The 17,702-nt window shown below is 42.3% G+C and overlaps 2 protein-coding genes across 2 annotated transcripts; one reads left to right on the plus strand and one right to left on the minus strand.

Annotated features, from left to right (window-relative positions):
• Positions 1-455: 455 nt before the first annotated feature.
• LOC106745092 lies at positions 456-9,360 on the minus strand. The gene is made up of 9 exons (XM_014620369.1): positions 9,165-9,360; positions 8,919-9,089; positions 7,651-8,306; positions 4,919-5,775; positions 3,694-4,144; positions 2,896-3,331; positions 2,255-2,648; positions 1,250-1,532; positions 456-1,150 (listed from the first exon to the last, which is right to left on the minus strand). Exons 1-9 carry the CDS (start codon positions 9,358-9,360, stop codon positions 779-781), a joined length of 3,816 nt encoding a protein of 1,271 aa, XP_014475855.1. The 3' UTR covers positions 456-778.
• Positions 9,361-12,580: 3,220 nt separating this feature from the next.
• On the plus strand, positions 12,581-15,439 carry LOC106745093 (flotillin-2; the record flags this gene model as incomplete). The annotated part of the gene is made up of 4 exons (XM_014620370.1): positions 12,581-12,881; positions 14,298-14,530; positions 14,627-14,746; positions 15,221-15,439. Coding segments are annotated over 4 exons (873 nt in total), but the record flags the coding sequence as incomplete, so codon positions are not given.
• Positions 15,440-17,702: the final 2,263 nt, after the last annotated feature.

A 17,702-nucleotide genomic window follows, 5' to 3' on the forward strand; every position in this document is an offset into this window, starting at 1 on the left:
TGTGACGCTCAATTTCGTGGCTATCGCGATGCACGATTATTGTATATCGTAATAATTCTGAACGTTTACGAAAAACAGTTCTCCTGTACTTTATACGCTCATTTTATTTAAATTGCATATACAAAACTGTTGTTAATATAACTTTCGATGATGCATATGCATCATATGCAAGTGTTTCTAGCACTGCCAGATGCTCGTAATATCTAAGATATAAGCGTTATTGCAATTTTCGACAGCGCGGGAAACGTCTTTTGTCGGGAATTACGTTACATTTTATTACTTAGAGCAAAAGGCTAAAAGTTTACTACATTTATTGTGAACCAGAACTTAGTTAAATTTCCAATTCGATTAAATTTTTTAAATCCTGCTACGTTAACGTACACAATAAAAATTTAGTGTTAAAGTATTCACCTTAGCTAAGTCGAAAGTCGAAAATTATCGGCAAGTTATCAATCTAGAGCAATATTCATTAAATATGATATAAAACGCGCGTTCTGTCCGACAAGGCGAAATCTAATACACGGAGAAAAAATTATAGCTACTTTGTCGGCCTCAACTATACCCTTTTTATGATTTTAACAACAAAAATAATAGTAGCAGCATGTACGTGAAGATTGTTATCATCGACACTATCGATAACACTTGAAAGAAAATTTATCCTGACTATAATTCTTTCACTATGATGATTATATTTGCAAGTGCAGATATTTTTCTCCCAATGTAAAGGTAAAGCTAGAATTATACTAAATTCATTCGGCGTATTCATGTGCGCGCACGATCAAGCCACGTCCCGCCAGTCCTCCTTTATCATGTCCGACGCCTTCTCCGCGATCATAATCACCGGTGCATTGGTATTACCGGAGACAATAGTCGGCATTATCGATGCGTCGACCACTCGCAGTCCCGCGACCCCGTGCACCTTTAATCTGGCATTGACCACGGCCTGATTGTCGCTAATAGGTCCCATCTTGCAAGTGCCAACCGGATGGTAAATCGACGTTGTCAAGTGACGCGCGTAACAAGCCCAATATTCGTCCGACGAAGCGTCGTACCGCACACATCCTTTAATTTTCCTCTGACCATATCGCGCGTTTATTTCCCGCATAGTGTGCGTGCGACTTATCTTCTCCATGAACCTTACGCTTTCCACCTAAAATCAGCGTAATTTGTTAAGCCTTGATTTTCTTCTTTACGTAAGTATTACGCATATATACGTTAGCGATACCAAAGCTCACGTAATACGGCATACCAGAACTTGCAGATCGCGAGGATCGTCGAAGTAATTGGGAACGATTTCGGGAGCCTTATTGGGATCGGCTGATTTGAGTTTGACGTGACCCCTGCTGCGTGGTCGAAGAAGAATTGCATAGAATTCGAAAGTGTGATGATTCGTCACATTGTCGTATAAGTCAGTGAGGACGTCCGGCTCGATGTCGTCGACATGTAATACGGCAATTCCAGCGTCTGACACAGTCGAGGCGCCCGAGAAGAGCAGCTGAATGTCTGGGTAGTCGGGCGTTTCGGCCGCGTATCTGTAATTGATCGAAGTAACCATGTATTAGTCCGGATCCATAATAGATGCAGAAAGCTTTTAACCTTTTGCTCTCAGCATTCAATCATGTAACGTGATTTCTAGCAAAAAGTGTTTCTAGCACTGCCAGATGCTCGTAATATCTAAGATATAAGCGTTATTGCGATATTCGACAGCGCGGGAAACTTCTTTTGTCGGGAATTACGTTACATTTTATTACTTAGAACAAAAGGCTAAAAGTTTACTACATTTATTGTGAACCAGAACTTAGTTAAATTTCCAATTCGATTAAATTTTTTTTATCCTGCTACGTTAACGTAATAAAAAATTTAGTGTTAAATTTAACACATTTCACGTGTCCCAAATGGTCCACACAAATTTTTGCGTTAATTTAACACAAGATGAATATGTTGAAAAGTAACATAAACATTGTGTCAAAAATTAATACAAAATTAATATTCATAATATATTAATAAACGTTGAAATATAAAATGTGTTATTTGGACATTTACAAATGTTATTTTAACACTCGTACAGGTTGAATATCAATTCAACGCAAAATATTGAGATAACATACACACAATATGTTAAATTGACACACGGATATGTAAAAAATTTAACACAAATATTTTAATAAGGATCGATTTTAACACAAATACAAGATATTTTTTACTATGTAAGAACTAAGGCTGAGTCGAATGAATTTTGGAAAGTCTTGCTCACTTGGTATTGACGAATGCCATTCCCCCGCCGACCAAAGTCATGTAGAGCATTCCGGAATGATTTCGTACCATTTGCTGAATGGTGTCCATCGATACGGATTTATATAGTTTCAGGGTGAAGTAATCCGGGTTCGGGATGCCGGGCGGAGGATCGACTTCGTAGAGTATCTCCATCGATATGTGATCTTGAAGATTCTGTCCTACGCCGGGTGCGTGGTGTACGACTGGGATCTTCATCTTCTCGAGATGATCCTGCGGTCCGATACCCGACAGCAACAGCAACTGCGGTGATTGTAGCGCACCCGCGGAGAGAATAATTTCACGTTTCGCATGAACTACGAAACGTTTCGTGCCCCTACGAAACTGCAATCCATATGCTATCTTCGATATGCCGTCTATAAATGAGAGTAGATTCTATTAATCATCAAGTAATAAAATAATTCTTTTGAACAAAATTTTTTTACATTATATTACAATATTATATATATATATATATAGTTATTTGCTATTATTTTTTATCTATAAAAATATCGATTCTGTCCCCAGGGATATATTTTCATGGAATGAAGTTTTCGTAGTCGAGTATCGATCTCTCTATTTTCACAAAATATAGAGTCGAAGACCTGATAGAATTTTCCAAACCGTTTCTCACGAGGATCTTCTCCGCGAACGATTCCAAGCTGACGTGTAGATTCTTCCTTTTCGAGGCGGGTCGTATGAAAGCTTTGGCGGTGCTGCATCGCAGTCCATTCCTTACGGTACCGTAGGAGTACGTGAATCCGGTCTGGTTTTCCCCGTTTATATCGCGTATCGGATATCCCAGCTCCTCACCGGAATGAACGATATAATCGACGACCGGCGAAGTATATTTGAAACGCTCCACCGTCAGGTATCCGCCCCTTTGGTGATACGGCGAGTCGTGTAGATCCTCGGCCCTGGCGTCTTCGGACAGCTTGAAATACGGCAGTATGCTCTCATAATCCCATCCGGTGTTACCGAGTGCCGCCCAGGAATCGTAATCCTTTTTGTTACCGCGAACGTATAACATCGCGTTGAGCACGCTGCTACCACCCAGTACCTTGAGAATCGATCGTTATGATTCAGCTTGAATCTTAGCTGTTTAGGATCTGACATTTTAGACTTCTATAAGGGGGGGGGGGGGGAGGTTGCAGAGAAATTGGCTTCCGGGATGACATTACCTCCTTCATGGATCTGTTCCTAATGTTTCGTGAACATTCCATTACTTCTTCCAAGGCACGGCCTTGAAGAAGAGCCAACTGGAACATTTACGAAATGTCGGTAGAAAAGAAACTCACGAAGGACAATCGGAAGCACTAATTCGGAAGCCAAATCAAGCACACCTCTGTGATATTCCATCGCACATGTTTGGTTGAAAACAAATATATGAGCCAACGGATTTGCTCTCGTCTTAGGTACTACCTTGCCACGTGGAAACCTGCATTGTTGATTCCGCATCGCCAAGCAGTAATTGGGTGACGGTTCTAATTGAAAGGACCAGTCCAAATACGTGCGTTGCAAAAGTGGGAAAAGGGACGGCACGTCTGACAAGACTGGCTCGTCCGTACCGGCTTCGAGCAGCAGCACGGTATTATCTTGGTCCTCCGACAATCGACTAGCCATCACAGCACCGGCTGATCCTCCGCCGATCACGATGTAATCGTACTCGGCTAACAACTCCCGCGTTGGCACCTGTCGCACGCGATTCTCCTCGTCGAGGACGTCTGGACGTAGGTGGATGATGAAGTACCACAATACCGCGATGAAAAACTTTTCCGACCGGAACGAGGCCAGCATACGTGTCGCGGTCAGACGAACCATTATTTTATGGAGTTCGGGACTGTTGCGACAAGTAACGAGACTGCTCCGGCTCCTGAATCGCACTGCGTTAATTGAACCGAACTTAACTTTTTAAGCACGACCGTTAATTTAGTCGACAATTTCACATTTAGTCACTGCTGTCACATTGTACGCATTTTAATGTGTATTTTATACGTAAGATATCGAAATGCGCTAAGCTATACGTTTTATTATCCAAACGTCAGCAGTTTTTATTTCCATCCTTGAAAAATGCTTGCGTACTTGTTTAATTGACCGACTTATTATTTTTATCAAACGATGAAAAGAAATTTACTTTCCGCGCGGATGTTAGATCGTTCTGTTTTTTTTATCATTTAATATTATATTTAACGTTTAATAAATCGCCTATTGACGTGTAATTCACGCGGATAATTCCAGGGAATTAGAATCATGTGTCTCGACGATATTCGACGTGAAATCGACCGAGAATAATTGCAGGCGACTGATCTCGCGATTAGAACAAATCGTGTAGAGATTGGTAACTTCGTCTGTCCGCGGAGAGATTATTATTTTTCTTACATATTTTACACCTATATCTCTATATTGCGGAATATAATACTAATATTTTATTGCGTCGCATTATAAGCATGACAACTTAGACACACATATATGTACACAACGAATCATGCGTTCTCGACACTTCGGGTTGTCCGGAAGAAATTCGCTCGAAATATCCCGGAAATTGCAAAACCTCCTTCACCGCGCATTGGTAACATTCATATCACTCTCGTTGTAGCGCGCTCACGTCTGTCCGTGTGTCCGTAGTTGATCGTGCCCGCCTAATTACTGTTTACTAAACTCAGGCGGGTGCTTCCGTTTCAGCCAATACTCCTTGATCATGTCGGCGCCTTTCTCGCCGATCATGATCGTGGGCGCATTCGTGTTTCCACTTACGAGATTCGGCATGATCGAGGCGTCGATCACGCGCAGCCCAGCCACGCCGTAAACCCGTAGCTGCGGGTCGACCACAGCGTCGGGATCCCAGTACCCTCCCATCTTGCATGTGCCAACCGGGTGGTATATCGTCGCACTGTAATGTCGAATCATGCATTCCCAGTAAGGATCCGTATACATAGGGATATGCTTGCACCCTGGGAACTGCATCGAGTACAGCTCGCTGCCGAATCGTCGGAAGGCGGCTGTCCTGCTCAAGGCCACGCTGATCTTCACTCCTTCCACCAGCGTGGCCATGTCCTCCGGTTCCTTGAAGTAGTTCGGATAGATGAGAGGGTGGTCGAAAGGGTTCTTGCTGCGCAGCTTGATGACACCGCGGCTTTTGGGCCGCAGCAGCATGGGGATCACACTCCACGTGTCCTTGTTGTTGATCGGCCCGTAAACGTTGTCATAGAATTGCTTCGTGAGCCCGTGCACTTTACGTAGCTGAGTGCCACCGTCCGAGTTGATCGAGCCGGAGACGAAGTGCAACTCGATGTCGGGATAGTCCAGCGATGCGTTCGCGTACTTGGAGTTGACGAAAGCAACGCCCTCGACGCCGCCCGGCACCGTCAGCGGCCCGTCGCCCAGCACGGCGTATTGTATCACTACCTGGGTGTTCTCCAGCCGCTTCTGCACCATGGAGATCTCCTGATTCACCATGAATGTGAGTCCACCTAGGCCGACGTGGTCCTGAAGATTTTGCCCAACCTGTGAAAGCGAGAGGAGTTTTGTATAAGGACACATTCAAAGAAATAAATCGGCTAAATCTTGTTGGCTAATTCGAACCTGGCTGTCATTGTTAAAAATTGGCTGTCGGAGGTAAAATGCGTTCGCTGCGAGATACAACTTGATTAGTTGAAGTTATTTCTTATGAAGTTATTTCTCAACTTGATTAGCTGAAGTTAGCATAGAATAGTTAAGGTTGGTTAGCTACGAGGGTGGTCCCTGAAGTACCTGACCCAACAAAGAAAACACAAAAATTTTGGAAAAAAATGTATTTATTTTTCAACATAATCTTCTTTCAGCTCTATACACTTTTCCCAGCGATGTTCAATAAGTTCGATACCCTTTTTATAATAAGAACTGTTTTGTTTCTCAAAATAGTCATTAACTGCCGACATCACTTCTTCATCGTTGGAAAATCTTTGACCACTGAGCCATTTTTTCAAGTTTGGGAACAGAAAATAATCCGAGGGGGCGTTTTTTGCTGTGAAACTTCGCTAAACATTCAATTGAAACATCTTCACGACACTGTTTTTGCTCGAGTGTGAGCAAACGCTGGACGTAGGTGGATGATGAAGTACCACAATACCGCGATGAAAAACTTTTCCGAAAAACACACCTATCTTGCACACAGCTTTCTCATGTCCAAATTTTCAGATAATATGCGATGTACCGCGCTTTTTGAAATGCCTACTGTCTGCTAGCTCGCGCACTTTCAGTCGACGATCATCCAGTACCGCTTTGTGGATTTTCTTCACCATTTCTGGAGTCGTCACCTCATTTGGTCGACCACTGCGATGCTCGTCTTGGCAGCTCGTACGGCCTCGTTTAAACTCTGCTACCCAATATTTTACTGTTGTAAACGAAGGAGCAGACTCACCCAGAGTAGAATCCAGTTCAACTTTTATATTGATTGAGCTGAGGCCTTTCAAATAAAAGTATTGTATCACATAACGATGACCAATTTTCTCCATTTTCACAAATTCACTAAAAACGTTCACTATTGATGGCTGCCAAACAAATACTAAACAACGTGGCGTCTTCAAACTTGAAACATATGCTTTATAGATTGTGTACTTTTTAATACAGTGATGTTTTTCAAACAATTACCGCCATCTCTAGGTCAGGTCGGGTACTTCAGGAACCACCCTCGTATACCGGTTATATCATATACAGACAAAACATGTTTATATCTATCGATCGAAATGGTAAATGTAGTAACCTATACAGAAAGGAAAAGGATTAGCTCCTACAGCTAAAAACTGTGAGAGGTATTTAGTGAGAGAATGTGATACAGCTGAAATATATTTATCAGGCCTAGTTTTTAGTTGTGGGAGCTAATTCTTATGACGAATGATCGTACGCGGAAAAAAGAATTAGCTATGGACCAGTTTTAGATGTGAGAGCTAATTCTTTCTTCTGTTAGAGTCCATCGGCGCGATGTTTTTCAAATACAATATAGCATTAAATCAAATAAATGACTAAATTTCAAACAAAATCAGCATACTAGCATCTCAAGGATAGCTTCTGTTAAAAAAAAGCAATACATTTTTTTTAATATTCGGGAGCGTGAATATGATTTTAGTACGATCTAGTTAATATTTCTGGGCTACAGCGCCTAAATTCAAATAACTAATAAACTTAGCCGCGGTAATAACGACATTAGCAGTCCTTATTTCAAAGACATATCTTAGCTGCCATATTTAGCAGCTATATTTTAGCTCCGACGGCTACTTCTTTCTCTGAGTGCAAGTAAGATAGAAACTGACGTGAAGTCGAGCAACGTTGAACATCAAATCCGGAGATCAGAATTTCTAAGAAGACTTGGGAGACGGGGAATCGTGAAACTCGTACGCTAACCTTCGAATTCTGTATCACGGGGATCCCGAATTCCTGCAGATGCTTCTTTGGCCCTATTCCGGACAACATCAGCAGTTGGGGCGAGTTGATCGCGCCACCGGATACGATCACCTCCTTGTTCGCGCGTATACGGAACACCTTGCCGTCTCTGACGAACTCCACGCCGTAAGTGCGCTTCGACTTTGGATGTATCAGCACTTTGGTCACGTGCGCGTGCATCGCCACGTGCAGGTTCTTCCTGAGCCGCACCGGCCTGAGGAAGGCCTTCGCGGCGGAGCAACGGCTGCCGCGCCTGAGTGTGCCCTGCACGACCATAAAGCCGGTTTGATACTCGCCGTTGATATCGCGATTCTCATAGCCCATTTCTTGACCGGCTTGGACGAAGGCCGCTGCCAGAGGCGTGTGCCAAGGCGCCTCCTGCACCGTCAGGTATCCGCCATCGGCGTGGTACGGCGTGCGGACCAGGTATGGATTTTTGTTGTCCTCGGACTTCTTGAAATAGTGCAAGACCTCGCGCCAGCCCCAACCAGGATTGCCCTGCTCCTCCCATGTGTTGTAATCCCGCCGATTGCCGCGCAAGTAAAGCATGTAATTTAAGACCGACGAGCCTCCGATCACCTTGCCCCTCGGCCAGTTGCACTGACCGTTCTCCATCGCTGGAAAGGAAAAAAACCCGGCCGAGAAAAATTAGTATCGATCCAATTCTCTCATATTCTCGTGTATAAAAGCAAGAGTATATAATCTTATATATGAAGATAGAGAGAGAGTTGTTTTTATACATGAATAAATTTATTAGTTATTAATTATGTACAATTACTATATAATTTCATTCAAAATCTTGTTATTCTTGTTATTCAAAAATAATTTTTACGAAAGGGGAAAGTATCGTAGAAAGAACGATACTTTCGAACTAAAAATTGCATCAGTTATAACATCTTTTTATTCACAATATTTGTCCCCTCTCAATTCAGGAAAATTAAGCTCGAATAACATAAATATATGTTTAATGCTACTGTATAGAACTTCTTCTTGTAAGAGTTCTAATAAAAGATGTAAGAATTTCTTCTTTATATCTTCATACAAGATCATGCATTTTTGCTTATATATGGGAATATGAATTTTTAAATGATACTAATTTCCTTTTCTGTGCGTGGAGTACAACCTGTGACTTCATATTCGTCGCCCATAATTTCTGTATCGCGTTGCCGCGATGGTACGTCGCAATATAACGTGATTCGAGTTTAATCGAGAATAACTACGAGAGATACCTAGACAGGCACCGATCTGCGGCTCGGTCTTGTATTGCCAGTCCAATTGACTGAGCTGGAGATAGCCGGCGAGCAAGGGCACATCCGAGATCTCCGTCTCGTCGCCGCCCGCTTCCAACAGCAGCACATTCCACTTCTCGATCTCAGAAAGACGATTCGCCACCACGGAACCTGACGTCAAAGCGGAGGAAGACGCGTGTGTCAGACGCGTGTGTCGTCATTAGGGAAAGTTTCGTATGGACGTACCTGCCGAGCCGCCGCCTATCACTATGAAATCATACGAGTGTAATAGCACCTCAGACGGCACGTTAATTGGCGGCGCCTCGTTGTCCATAACTTCGTAATGGAAGTAGACGAGCGCCGCGGCGAGGACTGGATAGAACCAAGAGAACCCGGTCGAGGCCGTGGTCAAACCCCCTGCCAGAACGCTCTCGATGCCCATTTTACCTTCCTCGAGCTTCCTCTTATCGATGCCCTCTTATCCTTGCACCTGGAGCACACGTAATAGAGACGATATTAGACACGTATTACGCTGAGAAGATTTCTTCAAATTTAATTTTCAAATTTTCAATTCCAATTTTTATCGTCCAAACAAACTTCATCATTGACATACTCCAAAGAAACTAATGTTTCGATTAATAGGTATGTTTGTTAGACTTTTCGACGAATATGTACCTTTATTTTAAATGAAAAATTTGTTTGAAGCGAAAGATAATTTTCTCACAAGGAAATTATTTGTTTCATTTTACGTATTTATCGTAACCAAATAATATTTTATAATGATTACAGGTACAAATATCAAGTATTTTTCTTTCAACTTATAACGTCTTTTCTCTTTTCTCTCGTCAGTGTGAAATTTACTAATCCAATCGGCACCGCCGGCAAATCCTTATGTTTAATCAAACGACATTGCTTTTTTCCACGACTTAAAGAGCTTTTTCTCGGGAAATATTTGACCTGATCGATACGACGCGCCGTACTGTCGAAATGGCTAGCTCGATGATCAGCGACCCATTATATAGAAATCGCCGAGGAGGCACCCACGTGGCGTCCGTGGTTTGCGCGATCTCAATGCGCAGAGAATATCAATCGCTCGTGAAACTTTCAGTTGTTAATACATCACCTTCAGCTCATCACATATCCCATGTTTGAAGTCTACGTTGAAGTCGGCTTCTGAGGGGCCTCGTTTGTGCACTTTCTTATGATCACGTACTGATGGTGAATGCCGAAAGGAACGAATGTCAAAATGCAGCGAAGAGGTGGTATTTCTACACCGAAAAGACTTCGGCGCGATCGTCAATGTCACGCGGTTTTTGGAAACGAGTTTTGGGGATAAAACGTTGCTATTTCTCCGACTGGATAGTCACGTAACGGCTGTAGTTGTCCTTGAGATTGAGGTCTAGATTAGATTAGACAGACAATATTTGCGATTATCTAAGGTTGAATTTAATTGTGTTTGGCAATTTGCGAACTGTTCCTCGCTCCGCCGTTTATCGCCGATTTTTATGTCTTTTGTAGGTTTCCGTGCCGCGGAGGTCAGGACTGTAATTCGACAAATAATTACTGACAATGATGCGAGTCCTGCTTCCCGATTATGCCGCGACCGCAATTGCTTATAATAATTGGATTTAGACGAATCTTAAAGGAAGCTTGCGTAAACGAAGTCTTTCTTTTAACTATAGATATTTTTCATTTTTATTTAACTTCAGACATTTCTTTTAATCTCAAGAATAGAGGTCGAGAATATGAAAAATAATATTATCGCCCGTGACAAGTGTGACATAAAACTGGAGAGACACGATTCCGCAAGTAAAGGCGAGGGAATCACGGAAACGCGAAGAACATTGCTCGTCGTACCAACGTGAGTTAAATAAACAAGTAGCTAACACGAGCTAAACGATTTGAAAAGGAAAGCTGCACTGGTTTGCCTACTTCCTCATACACGGCGGAGAATGTGTATTCTAGAAGTTTTCAACAAATCCCGAAGTACCGGCGCGACATATAATATATTTTCAATTATCAAAGATAATTTACTCGTCTTCTTCAATTTAATTCATCATTCATTCTTCTATATAACTTCTAATTCGCCACTAATGATTGAATTGAACAGAAAGAATCAAGCTTGGTCTACAATGTGCTCTTCGCGTCTTCTTTCTTGCTCTCTATCTATCTTTCGTAAGAACTTCCATTTACTTATAGAAAAGATATAAAGAGCAAGAAACAAAGAGCACATTGTAGGTCAGGCTTAAATCTCGAAGATCCCTTTTGAGAATCATATTTACCTCTTCCTCAAATTCCCCCAATCTCCGGTTTTCTCGCGTGAGTTCTCGATGCACCGTAAAAATTCCAAAGCAAGCCAGACTTCCCTCTCTCTTTCTCTCTCTCTCTCTCTCTTTTTGAACACCTTGAGTAAAATACTTCAGCGGCTAAAGACGCGGGTACAGTCATCCGAAAGAATGATTTCCTCGGTCACGACGTCGCGCGTCATCGTCGGACGCTATCGGGGAACCCAAGGAAATCGCAGCGATGCGAACCGGCGCGAGGAGACGAACGATATTTCTCGACCAAGTGTAACACTGACCGTGGCCTTGCTCCTACCTCGACTACCCGCGCACTGTCATCCGCAGGACCGGTGTCTCATTGAAATAGCATCGGCCGCACGCACCGATAGATTTCCGTGTTCTTTAGTCCTGCGGACGCGGCAATATAACGGTCATCGACATCGCCTCTCTCTTCTTCCTTCGAGTATTCTCTTTGTCGAGCCGGCGAGCCGGTCTCCCATCTCTGACACCACGCGCCTTATGTCCCGTTCTCCGTTATTCCCCGCCCGTCTTCCTCGAGGAACGCGGTCCCCAGCTGGAAAGTGACGTGCGCGGCGATCGGAGTGACGGAGAGACCTAGTTGTCGGCATGAAAATAATCATCCGAGTTAGGTCGAACAGTGAAAAGAAAAACGCGATCGTTGTCGGAAAACTCGCTTTATCGGAGGAGAGAGAGAGAGAGAGGAGGAGGAGGTAAACTTTCCGTTTGTCCGGTCTCTCTTGATTTTGGGCGCGCACGCTAAGCGAGGCTCTTTCGCGCGAATGCGTGGAACGAATTCGCGATTTTTTCTCCACCACGAAGCACCACGAATTGATTGCGACGCGACCTCGCCGCTCTTGATTACAATGTGGTTAAGCCCTGGAAAAATTGGGACGAACGTTTCCTTTTTTAATCGCCGATCACACGTTACGTGACGTATCTCACGTTAACCGGGGATGCGGGCAGCTCGTGACGTCATTCGCCGAGCAGCCTTACGGTAAAGTGTTACTCGTTCCCCATCGGAACGACCTACTTATCGTTGCGACATGAGCGCATATTTAACGATCGTCCAGAATTACAAATTAATCGATAGCATCGTGGCCGTTGCGTACACATCCTAGAAAGTAAATTTACAGCGTAAACCGACGGAAGATCGCCGTGAGATGAAGCAACGACTTCCGGCAAAGAGAGAGAGAGAAAGAGAGAGAGAGAAAGAAATGGTGTCCAAATTGACACGTTCGCCGCGGATCTCGGTCGTTTAGACAGATTAATCAAACGCGGGATATGTCCGCGCGAACTCGGATGTCGAAATGAAATTTCCTCGCGAGAGAGCGCATAGGCTAACATCCGAACTGTCGAATTTCAGGAGGATGCTGCGGTTCCATGAGGAAAAGGACCATCGTGGGCGGCTACGCGTTCACCTGGTGGTTCGTCACCGACGTGCAACGGCTCTCGTTGGAGGTGATGACCCTGAATCCGGTGTGCGAGAGCGTGGAGACCGCGCAGGGTGTACCGCTGACGGTTACCGGGGTGGCACAGTGCAAGATCATGAAGGCGGACGAATTGTTGCACACTGCCAGTGAACAGTTCCTCGGCAAGAGCGTACACGAAATCAAATCCACGATCCTCTCCACCTTGGAGGGTCACCTCCGAGCCATACTAGGTAAGTTCGATCGCTGTTGAAGTCCTGGTCGGCCGGTCTTCCCCGAGAACGCGAAAGGGAAGGCAGGAGGATCTCGAAACTTTGTAAAATAGGATAAATAAATGAAATAGATAGGTAGTTTATTATTCTATGGAAATATAAATTAAGCATAGGTAAATTAAGTATACGTAAAACAATTTCGGCTGAAAAGCCGTTATAGAACGTGTAATGAGAAAAAAAACAGCAGCAAATACGCAGCATAACGCAGTAAGAAATGGGATAAAAAAATAATAATATACTATTGGTTGACAGTAGCAAATTATAAATAATAATCTGTAGAACGGAAAAATGATAACAGCAGCAAAGCAAAAATTAAAAGAATAAAGAAAAAAACACTCAGAAATTATAAGAAAAACAAATTAGTAATTAATTACTACAGCGAAGCCTGGTACACCGCATCGACTGCTCTCTGATTCACGGGGAAAAGGAAAAAAATTATAAATATAAATGAAAGAAAATAAATAAATAATATAATATATAATATCAGTTAAAGAAAAGAGAGAATAGAATAGAACAGAATCTACTTTATTATGTTCTAGAATAAATTCTGTAAAAGTAACGAATGATACAACATAAATATACAGACCATATTATATTAAGTTTCTATGATATACAATTAAATGTTAGAAATTAGAACAGGCAAATGAGAGCCAAGCATAATTGTTAAATGTGGATATATTTCTTTAATTTGAAAAGATAAATCTGAGAAGAATTGAAGAGATAAATATGTTTGGTACAGTATGATAACACACAGGAGATTTTTCGTGCGTTGAAATTCTGACGAAATGTCAGCGCATGCGTTATTGCACTGTCAAACATATTTATGATTATAAATATAGAGACAATCGCCACAAAAGAAAAGAGAAAGGATAAAAAGAAATGGGACAAGAAGAAAGTAAAAAAATTAACACGTTAACTGCCACGTCAGTTACCAGTGACTGACACTGAACTTTCCGTTCGGGCTGCGTCAGTCACCGGTGACTGACAGTATAAAATACGATATAAAACTGAAAGAATTACATAGTTTTAATCAATTTTAAGTAATTTCAGGATCGTGTCATTAATGTACTTAAATATTTTTTATCAAAAAATTTTAATGGATTTTATTGAAGCTTCATTGCGCTTGGCATTGCTATATCACAATACCAGCGCACTTCTAAGCAGCTCACGTGGCCTGACGGAGATTTCCTCCGAAATGCGCGTGGCAGTTAATGTGTTAAGAATAAAAAGTACAAATTACAAAAATAGTAATGATAATGAAAACGTAAGATTCATCATGGGATGAGGATATACGAGGAATAGGGCATGGTCTGATTTCAACGGGGGACGGAATTATTTCCTTCTCGCAGATTTGTAAGGAGAATTCGTGTTCTGCAGGAACACTCTCGGTGGAGGAGGTCTATAAGGATCGAGATCAATTCGCAGCTCTGGTGCGGGAGGTCGCCGCGCCGGATGTCGGTCGCATGGGCATCGAGATCCTCTCGTTCACGATAAAGGACGTTTACGACGACGTTCAGTACTTGGCATCGCTCGGCAAAGCCCAGACAGCCGCCGTTAAGAGAGACGCCGACGTGGGAGTCGCTGAAGCGAATCGAGACGCCGGAATTAGGGTGAGTCTCTGTCTGGGAGATACATTTACGAAGAAATAAAGAAAGCTTCTCGAGGAAAAATAGAAAATTTAATTCGCATTTATTATTGTGTGATAGGAAGCCGAATGCGAGAAGTCGGCGATGGACATCAAATACAACACCGACACCAAGATAGAGGACAATGCGAGACTTTATCAGTTGCAGAAGGCTAACTTCGACCAAGAAGTGAACACAGCGGTATGTCAGTTACTCATCAATCGTGACGAAACTGTAAAGCGACCGTTTACGTCAAACTTAATCTTTAATCGTAAAAGCCAAATGTGTAAAACATTTTTATTACTACATAAATTTGATATGAAGGATTAAAATAAAAAGAAAAGTAAAAAAATATCAAAGTCTCGAGAATCCTTGAAAATATATTATCATATATTTCGACCCCGCCATTTTCAGTGATAGTTATGAATTTATCAGATGTAAGGCAGATATTGCTTGCATCTGATAGATTTCCAACTGTCGTTAACGATTACTAAAAGGTGAGACTGAAACGTACGTCGGTATATGTTCATGGATTCTCGTTTTTACCTCTCGTACTTACCTTCTGCTCGTTTTCTTATTTTTCTCGTTTTCTTACTAGATTGAGAATATAAATAACCTTTTCATACAAACGTACACAAATTTTTAACGTTATTTTTTAATTTTGTTCGTTTTTAGAAAGCCGAGGCGCAATTGGCTTACGAGCTTCAAGCGGCGAAGATAAAGCAACGGATACGAAATGAGGAAATACAAATAGAAGTCGTAGAGAGGCGTAAGCAAATCGAAGTCGAGGAACAGGAGGTTCGTCGAAAGGAGCACGAGCTTCAGAGCACGGTGCGATTACCAGCTGAGGCCGAGTACTACAAGATGGGCAGAGTAGCCGAAGGCAAGAGGTGAGCGAGGTTTCATCGCCGTAATATAGTCATAAATTCTGTTTAAGATTCTTTTCACGCAACATCTCTGAATACCAATGAGAACATTAGAACGCTAGTAATTTGTGCGTGAATATTCTCAACTTTAGCGAGAGGTTATCCATAAAAAGTATACGTCTAAACGACGTATCAGACATGTCGTTTAGAAGTTTTATTGTACCAAAAATATCTTTATGATGTCTTAGGACGTCATAATGTCCTGAGAATAGAAACCTTCCGATACATAGAGAAGAAGCTTTCTTTAAGTTTAGTATTTCTATCTGTTTGACTAAAATTTGTCTCGTAGAAACCACATATATACGAGGGGGGACCCAAAAAAAATCGGATTTTTTGTATAAAAACTTTATTTCTTAACTTTTTTACAAAATTCTTTCAGTCACCTTCAAAGTACTCTCCATTAGATGCGATGCACTACGACTTGTTAAGTCTTTTCTCCCACTGTTTGAAGCATCTCTGGAACTCTTCAACTTTGATATCGTCCAGTGCCCTTTGCGAAGCTGTTTTTACCGCCTCCACATCATCAAAACGCTTCCCTTTTCACTAAAGTCATTACAGGTGATGAGAGTTGGTGTTACGGGTATGACTCAGAAACTAAGCAAGCGTCAAGCCAGTGGAAGACTCCCAACTCTCCCAGACCAAAAAAAGCAAGACAAGTGAGGTCGAATGTGAAGACGATGATCATTGTCTTTTTTGATGTTCGTGGAATTGTGCATCGGGAATTTGTTTCCCCTGGCCAGACTGTTAACCAGCACTTTTATTTGGAAGTTTTAAGACGTTTACGAGAGGATGTGCGGAGGAAACGCCCGGATATTTGGCGATCAGGTGACTGGTTCCTTCATCATGACAACGCCCCCGCACACAGAGCCTTACGAATGACCCATTATTTGGCCCCTCGGGGATGGCCTGTAGTTCCTCACGTATTCACCAGACCTAGCCCCGTGCGACTTTTTTCTGTTTCGTGGAATGAAGAAAAATCTAAAAGGGAAGCATTTTGATGATGTGGAGGCGGTAAAAACAGCTTCGCAAAGGGCACTGGACGATATCAAAGTTGAAGAGTTCCAGAGATGCTTCAAACAGTGGGAGAAAAGACTTAACAAGTCGTAGTGCATCGCATCTAATGGAGAGTACTTTGAAGGTGACTGAAAGAATTTTGTAAAAAAGTTAAGAAATNGGGTCCCTCCTCGTATAACGAAATATTATTTATTGGGGTAAAAATGGTAGTGTCTCATTCCAGAAAACTCGATTATTTAACCGAAAGAACGTTAATTTTTTAAAATAATATATTTTAACCAAATAAAATATTATTCGGTCACGATAAATATGTAAAATGAAACAAATAATTTCCTTATAAGAAAATTGTCTTTCGTTTCAAACAGATTGTTTATTTAAGATAAAGATACATATTCGTTGGAAAGTCTAGCAATCGTACTTATTAATCGAAACATTCGTTTGTTTCTTTTTTTCTTTTCTAAGTATGCTGATGATGACATTTGTTTGGACGCAATAAAATCGATTAAATTTGAAGAAATCTTTTTCTCAGTGCAGTGTAACGCATACGCTGGTCTCTTTTTTCCAAACTCTCAACGAGCACGAGTGGTACTGTGTAGTAGCCATCTTTCCACTTTCGAGCCGACTTTCTTCATTTGCAATGAATATTTCTAATTCGTACTCCTCTGATATCCCCACTGTCGGGCAATTTTATCCTCTCGCCAAAATTTGGAATCTCGCGTTTAACGTCCAGCGACGGCTCCTATTATTGTCCTATTACCGTTTATTTATCTTCAGAGCCTTCGATAAATTTCTTTGTTTCTGAATACCGTGTATATTTTAGGACTTATAGACTAGCTATAGTCACGTGCAAAGATGCTCACTTTTTTGCGCGATTCAATCGGAAATCCGAAAGAATAATTACGATTCGGTCTTCGATCCCCCCTGTCCGTCGTTGTTCTTTATTTAACGCAGGGATATGTTGTTGATTCGCCGGTAATAAGCAGATGCCGCCCCGCGATTAGACGAGGTTCGACTTCTTCCGTGGAGAGATTCAAAGGGATGACTCGCGAAAGCGCGACGCTAATTGGGTTACGCCGTTTAACCCGACCGCATCTGGTTAAGGGACGCGGTCTTAGAATTTCAAATCGCTTCGAGTCCGGTTCGAGACAGGGCGCTCTCCCCCTACTGACTCGTTTTCGGAGGGGAGCTGTGGCGGGGTGAACACGAGTCTGCGAGTC

Source organism: Dinoponera quadriceps, unplaced genomic scaffold (genome assembly GCF_001313825.1).
Source record: "Dinoponera quadriceps isolate SergipeBrazil2010 unplaced genomic scaffold, ASM131382v1 scaffold1580, whole genome shotgun sequence".
Lineage (NCBI taxonomy): Eukaryota > Metazoa > Arthropoda > Insecta > Hymenoptera > Formicidae > Dinoponera > Dinoponera quadriceps.